Raw genomic sequence first — 7378 nt, 5'->3', positions numbered from 1 at the left:
CTATGCAACAATTTTGCATGTTCTTCACATGTACCCCAAAACCTAAAATGCAATAAAATAAATAAATGGGAAAAAAAAAAAATTTTCTGAACAGAACTGGACACCGGAAGAATATACACTTTTGATAATTTTATATATGCTTTAGAGGGCAGCACTGAAAAAAAACCCGACATGAGTCTTAAAATGGCAGCTGAAAGGTCACATGTTAAATCTGTGGTGTGGCAATGACATGGTAACAGTCACCTGCAGAAGACTAGTGGCAATTACAGCCACTATAAGCACTTTCTCTGTGAGCAAATCTCTACCTTGAAGCTCGTGTACTTTCTGCAGTACAATTTCCAGTTCTGGAGTTGTCTTCTTCACATGAGATGTAAGTATGGATAGGCAGTACCTGAGGTAATAAGTGAAGAATATCAGAATGAGAAAGACGAATAGGCTGGACAAGGACAACTACACACTTCTGTTTTTCATAGGATGCTGCCTGGTGACAGCATACGTACTTATGGGGATTTATGTTCTCCATGGCTGCTCTCATAGCATCACAGACAAGGTCTAGTTTTTTCCCGTCATCCCTGGACAGATGGACGCTGCTGCTAACTGGTGGCGGGTACATGGTCTTTGTGACATCTTCTTCTCTAAGAACAGGTGTGTATGGAAAGGTCACCAACAGAACATGTAGCCCAGCAATCAAATTACTAACATACACCCGGCATGCTGATGATGATAAATAAAAATGACTTTTGGAAAAGAGTTTAATTATAAAAATATTGAGAAATAAAACATGTCCACAAAAGAATACAAATGTTTGTAGAAGCTTTAGTCACATTAGTCTCAAACAGGATACAATCCATGTGTCCAGCAACAGGGGAATGAATGAGCAAATCATGGTGCATTCACACATGGCATACTACTGAGCAATAAAAAAAAGAATGAACTAGTGATACATACAAAAACACAGATCAATCTCAAGACAATATGCTGGATGAAAGCAGCTTTGTGTAGAAGAGTAATACTGTATGATCCCATTTAGATGATGTTCTTGAACAGGCAAAACTGATTTATGGTGAGAAACTCAGAACAGTAGTTGCCTGGGGAATGGGACAGGGACTGACTGAAAAGGAATTTGAAGCAGCTTTCTGAAAAGGAGTAAATGCCCTTTAACTTGATAGAGGTTCAGGTTACATGAAGTATACATTTGCCAAAACACATTACATGGCACACTTAAGATTTGGGCTTTTCACTGTAGATAAGTATGACCTGAAAAAATGCAACAAAACCAGTCCACACACAAAGAATGCACTCTAGTTAATGATATACAAGAAGAAGTACAGAGGGTCGAGTGATGTCATAACTCGTTTAGAAATTTGTCTGCAAATAAGATGAATGACGGATGGACAGATTATAGAGAATGAGAATGTATACAGAAAAATATAAACTGGTAAATCTAGGTGGGGTATATATAGGCTGCTTACTGGACAATTCTCTCAACTTTTCTCTAATTTGAAAATGTTTCATTACAAAGTTGAGAGGAAAGATCATCAGAGAGAAAGATGCCATTTGATTTCAATCTCCTAAGAAAAACAAATAGTTTTATATGTATACCTAAAAATCAAGTCAAATAATAACTCTGAATGACATGTTTCAAGGACATAGTTTTAGACAGGCTGTTTTAAAAAGAAAGGAAAAGAGCAAAAAATCAACTGGCATCTAAGAGTTACAGCAATTTTTTAAAATGAACAGTAAGTAATTTTTCCTCTCTAGCTATTTATGTTTGATTTCCTTAATAAGAAGAGAGAAAACTATGGAAATGATAGTCATGAATTATTCAGAATACTTACTTCAATTCTGTAAAAAACAAATTAATATGATTCACAGAATCTATCTGTTTAATGAAGGTTTCCACATTTTCCAGAAACACCTACCAAAAAAGGGGAAAAACATCTTTGTTCAGATAATATTAGTTCAAGTACAAAGTAAGCCAGAGTAAATGCCAGCTTAGAAAGTTACCTTAGGGTTATGGTCGTAAATCAGATTGAGATTGATTCTCAGTTTTCTCATGCATTCAAATGCCTCTTTAAACATAAGTCTGTGAGAAAACAGAAAGAATAGAAAGGGTATTCACAAAAACTAAGCTCCCCGGGCCCAGCATATTTTCATTACGATACAAACCAGTTATAATCAGATTACAGCCCCAATGCCAAGCTACTACCACTGAATTTCTACTCTGAAATTACAGAATACAAAAATCAGGTACCACATTCATTTACTTTCATAATAGGTATGATTTAGTCCTCATGGCTGTCTGAGAACTACATCCTCACATACATACAACAGAAAATCAGTACAGAAGGCCGGGCATGGTGGATCATGCCTTTAATCCTAGCACTTTGGGAGGCCGAGGCAGGCAGATCACTTGAGGTCGGAAGTTTGAGACCAGCCTGGCCAACATGGCGAAACCATGTCTCCACTAAAAACAGAAAAAAATTAGCCAGGCGTGGTGGTACACGCCTGTAATCCTAACTATGCAGAAGGCTGAGGTGGGAAGATTGCTTGAACCTAGGATGCAGAGATTGCAGTGAGCTGAGATCGCGCCAATGCACTCCATCCTGGGTGACAGAGTGAGACTCTGCTGAAAGAAAGAAAGAAAGAGAGAAAGAGAGAGAGAAAGACAGAGAGAGAGAGAGAAAGAAAGGAAGAAATAAACAAAGAAAGGAAGGAAGGAAGGAAGGAAGGGGGGAAGGGGGGAGGGGGGAAGGGGGGAAGAGGGGAAGGGAGGGAAGGAGGGAGGGAGGGAGAGAGGACGAAAATCATCACAGAATTTAGGTCTACTTTTTAAGTAAAACATTAGTATAGATCTTTCTAATACAAAGTTTCCTCCAAATAGGTTCAGAAAATAGTCATTTCCTTCATCAGAGTGGCTCAGGCTTTTTTGGGTCATAGAGTCCCCTGTAAATCTGTTGAAGGCGGTTGGCTTTCTACTTGAATAAATACACAAAAACATAGTTTGGTGTGTACAATCTCCCTGGGTTCATAGGCCACCTAAAGCCCAGATGCATTCTCTCAGGTTAAAAGAAGCCCTGCTTTATATGATGAGCGTCATGATTCTTTCTGCTAGGAATCTCCACTACAAATACTGTATTAAAGTCAAAAGTTAAAGAAAAAAAAATAGCCTCAAAGAATCTGATTAAGGATACAGGTAATGAGGGCTTTTCATACTTTTAAGTTTTCAAAATTGTAATAAAATACTTACTGTCTTTACACGTAAATCACAAGCTAATTAGCTGCAAACAGTACAATGCCACTTACCTGTCCAACCACTTCCGTATCTGGGCTAAAACCAGGGCTCGATGATGAACAACTTCCAAGTTCCCCCTTGGCATCTTAAACAAATCAAAGCAATAGCATTTTTAATTAAGTAGAAAACGTTTAAATAGCCAGGATACACAATTTTACCTAATCCTTCATAGAGAACTCCCATAACTCTCTAAGATGAGCACAATTTTAGCATAATCTGGTTGTTCTCAATATTTATCTTGACTTTCAAGAAAAGTGTCCCTTTGAGCATTACTGGTTACAGCCTGTATCAACACTCCTTTGAATAAAGCCAACAGAAAGCTATCAAGGAAAGGTTTACAATAAGTGATACAAAGGATAAGAGAGCCTAAAACACAACCTGCAAGAATTACGCTTGGTACTTGGCTGAATGACAATCAGACTATCTATCTTGTCTGAAAAACCAGTTTACCTGTAATATAAGCTTTGTATCCTGGGGCACGACAGTGACAATCCGTGAACCCCTTTCCACTTTCCGAAGAACTTCCCCATTGGACACATGACTGCTGCTCATACTGGCCTGTAATGCTAAACACACCATTAATTAATAAGCCTTAATTATCATGACAAGCCACTCTCCATTAATTGCAATTGAAACCACATATATTATCTGAAATAGAAGAGAACAATTAACAACCAAGTTCCCTAGTTCTCCCACTCAACCTCAAGACTATCAGCCCTGCTGATGAACACACTCACCCCTGAACTTGCCTTCTTTCTTACAGAGCCCTCATGCATATTCACACACACACAGCTTCTCAAATGATCTGGAGAAACACAGTAAGAATTGGGGCAACTTCTCTATTTCTTAGCATCATCAGTGTACTATAATCATATCAATGACAGAAAGATTGCCTATTTCCAAGTTAGAAACAAAGAAAATAAGCTGGATTTTTAGAAAAAAGAACACATACCCACAGAGAGAGACAGACTGAGCATGGAACAGGAGACAAAAATGCAGCCAATATCCTACAAACCACGAGATGGAGCCCAGATGTACAGTGGAGGGTGGCCACAGTGGAAAAAGATTACCCAGAAGGTAAAACAGTCTGCCAATTTGGGATCTACATAGTAATTCCAAATAAAATACTGGGTAAGTTACATAATAAAATTTCCTGAAAAATGTTTAACTTTAGAATGTACTGCTTAAAGAAGGAACTTGGATGTCTTTACTAAAGTGCAGAATAATTTAACTGAGATATTACATTGAGATTAGGGTCTAAGTAAATGAACTCTAAAGATTTTCTCCAGCTGAGGACTCCTTGATAAAAAGCCAAAGTAGATGAAGAATTCCAAAAGTCATCAAGACTCCAAAAGACATTGGAGGAGGGACAATTTCCATTTTATACACTGAAAACTTACTTTTAAATGAAGCATCCCTCAGGCAAAAACACTGGCAGGTATGGGAATGGGTTGTCAACAACAAAAACTCATCATACACTGCAAACGACGTGGCATTTGATGCAACCTGAAATAAGGCCAGAGAGGCAAGGGTTTAGTTAGCTAGATTACTCAGAGCCAACACTGTGAAAAAAAATCCAATACCAAACTAAGCCTTGATACCTCAATGTCATTGATGAAAAAACGACACCTATCAGTCAGACCAAGCACACATTCCTGCAAAGAAATAAAACTGAAATTAAAAGCAATTCTATTTCAAAACCTAGCTTTTCTATCACACAGCTGTACCACCCTATGACTTCACACCTAAGCTCCTGTATAATCAGGACTAAAGATAGATACCTAACATGTGGCTGGTCCAGTGCAAAGTGGAATGTGAAGCCATCCAATCCATCAGCAAGCCCTGACATCTCCATCTCCTACATATATCTCAAACCCATCTCCTTTCCCCACTCACTAACTCCACTCAGCAATTTCCGTGTTGATCCCATATTCCACTTAAGTCACTCTCCAACTGACCCTCTTCTGGATAGCCAGAATCACTGTCCACACCATGAAGCAGAACACATTACTCTGTTGATTAAAAATCACAAGAAATTTCTAATCTTTGTTCATTTAAAAAATCCAAATTCCCTCCTATGACTGTCATTGAGCTCCAGCCACACTGTTTCCACTCAGCCCCTTGAATAAGATGAGCTTTCACTGAGCTCAAGGAGTTTGTTGTTCCTTCTCCCTGGAGACAGCCTTCTTTTTCTTCACCTCTCAGCACACACATCACTGCCTCAGAGAAGCCCTTCTGGACCACCAAATGTGGGATTCCCATTCTCAAAGCCACCATCCTCAAACTGCCCCTCAAACATCTCACTGTTCTCTACCAGTTCACCCTGTCCATTTCCATCACACTCCCTACAAAAGGAATCATTATATCAAAATTAATAGATCACAAGTTCCAGAAGAGGAGGAATTAGTCAAGTGGTTTTATTTTCCAACCACTATATTCTACCAGCCACCACAATTGTAGGCATTCTAATATTTGTTGAATAAAAACCTACTAAAACTATTTTCAAGATCACATTTCTGTTTTCCTCAAAAGATATTTAATAAAATAAACTTTGAATGATTTGTACAACTAGGGATAAAGGTTGCTAATCATATACATTATCTCATTTAGTCTTCTGAACCCTGATAGCTAGATACTGATTTTCCCACTTTACAGATGAAGAAGTTGTGGCTTATGAAAGTGAGATCATTTCCCACTATTGCCTTGACATTTAGAGGAGACTCAACTGCATCTCCAAAGCCCAAGCTCTTTCTACCTAACGCCATCAGTCCCTGGGTAACTACTTTAAGTAAGTTTCGTGCTCTGTGTTCACTTACCTCTTCTCCAATCATGGCCAATTCGATCTGAGTGCATGGATAAGGAAACCGAACAGGAAATCCACCAGAGTTCTTCCATGGTTTAACAGCCAGAGAAGGTGACTCTGCAAGATTCACAGATCTAGTTTACAAATAGCTGATGTGCTCTTTGTAAAAAACCATCAACATCAATACTTGCTAAAACACCTAACATGCAATTTCCATCACTTTCATCGTTTTTCCTCTTAAGCGTATGTCAGCTCATTACAAGAGGAAACAGGAGTAGAATACACCTGCCAATTCCACACTAAAGCGTAGGGTTTTCCAAGATAGTTACAAGGTAGTTATTGACAATCAATCTTGGAGTGACAAGATGCAAGTACATATTCTTAAGAACTAAGCATCTATGTAAGTCATAACATGCTTTCCTAACACCTTGATACTCACCCCAAAGGTACTTAAATATCTGGCCATCAGTCAGCTGTAATGCTACTGACTTGGTCTTGGAATTGCAACATAGACTGATTATCACCCCATCCACCGTTGCAGATGAACTGACAAAAAAAAAAAAAAAAAAGAGGAGGACATGTACACAGTTTGTTTTTCTAAAAAATAGTGACATTTCACTGATTTTGAGAACAATTTCCTTTTGGTGCTACACTACCTACTTCAATACAATGTAGACAAAATGCATACATATACACCCAGTACTACACACACACACACACACACACACACACACACACACACTCTCTCTCTCTCTCTCTCTCTCTCTCACACACACACAGAGACAGATGGAAGGTTGGATGAATAGATAAAACTATTCCAAGCCAAATCCCAGATAAAGCCATATTTGCTACATGACACCATTTTCCATAAACCCAATCAGGTAGTTGTTTACATTGTGAAGTCATTGCTCCTCTTCTGGCCACTACTTACTGTAACTTATTATAATATATTGCCTTCATTGGACATGGGTGGTACCAGTGTCATTTCTATCTGCTTAACATAATTAAAGCACTTGGTCTGTAGGAAAATGATCACAAACAATATCTCTATCACTATCATACTGATTTATGGAAAACTGGATTTTCACTAATGAGATGAAGGGAATTTGTTAACGCCATTACATTTTTTCCCTGAGTCAATGGAGAGAAGTAAAATTTCATTCTTTTTTTTTCAGTGTCTCACTCTGTTGCCCAGGCTGGAATGCAGTGACACGATCACAGCTCACTGCAATCTCGACCTCCTAGGCTCAAGTGATCCTCCCACCTCAGCTTCTCAAGTA

At 38.5% G+C, this 7378-nt stretch overlaps 1 protein-coding gene across 5 annotated transcripts in view; it reads right to left on the bottom strand.

Annotated features, from left to right (window-relative positions):
- The window catches only part of ELP1 (elongator acetyltransferase complex subunit 1), an 80951-nt gene that overhangs the window by 31809 nt on the left and 41764 nt on the right, over window positions 1–7378 (bottom strand). For all 5 annotated transcript variants that reach the window (XM_017498561.2, XM_037727891.1, XM_017498562.2 and 2 more), the window contains 10 exons: window positions 6538–6644; window positions 6112–6215; window positions 4897–4950; window positions 4696–4801; window positions 3746–3861; window positions 3307–3380; window positions 2008–2086; window positions 1839–1918; window positions 501–635; window positions 306–391 (listed from right to left, as the gene is read on the bottom strand). In XM_017498561.2, coding sequence (XP_017354050.1) covers window positions 306–391; window positions 501–635; window positions 1839–1918; window positions 2008–2086; window positions 3307–3380; window positions 3746–3861; window positions 4696–4801; window positions 4897–4950; window positions 6112–6215; window positions 6538–6644 — 941 coding nt within the window. The remainder of the gene's footprint in view (window positions 1–305; window positions 392–500; window positions 636–1838; window positions 1919–2007; window positions 2087–3306; window positions 3381–3745; window positions 3862–4695; window positions 4802–4896; window positions 4951–6111; window positions 6216–6537; window positions 6645–7378) is intronic.

Source organism: Cebus imitator, unplaced genomic scaffold (assembly GCF_001604975.1).
Source record: "Cebus imitator isolate Cc_AM_T3 unplaced genomic scaffold, Cebus_imitator-1.0 Scaffold244, whole genome shotgun sequence".
Classification (NCBI taxonomy): Eukaryota; Metazoa; Chordata; class Mammalia; order Primates; family Cebidae; genus Cebus; species Cebus imitator.
The sequence above is the reverse complement of the archived record's forward strand: the minus strand, read 5'-3'. Positions and strand labels throughout refer to the sequence as shown.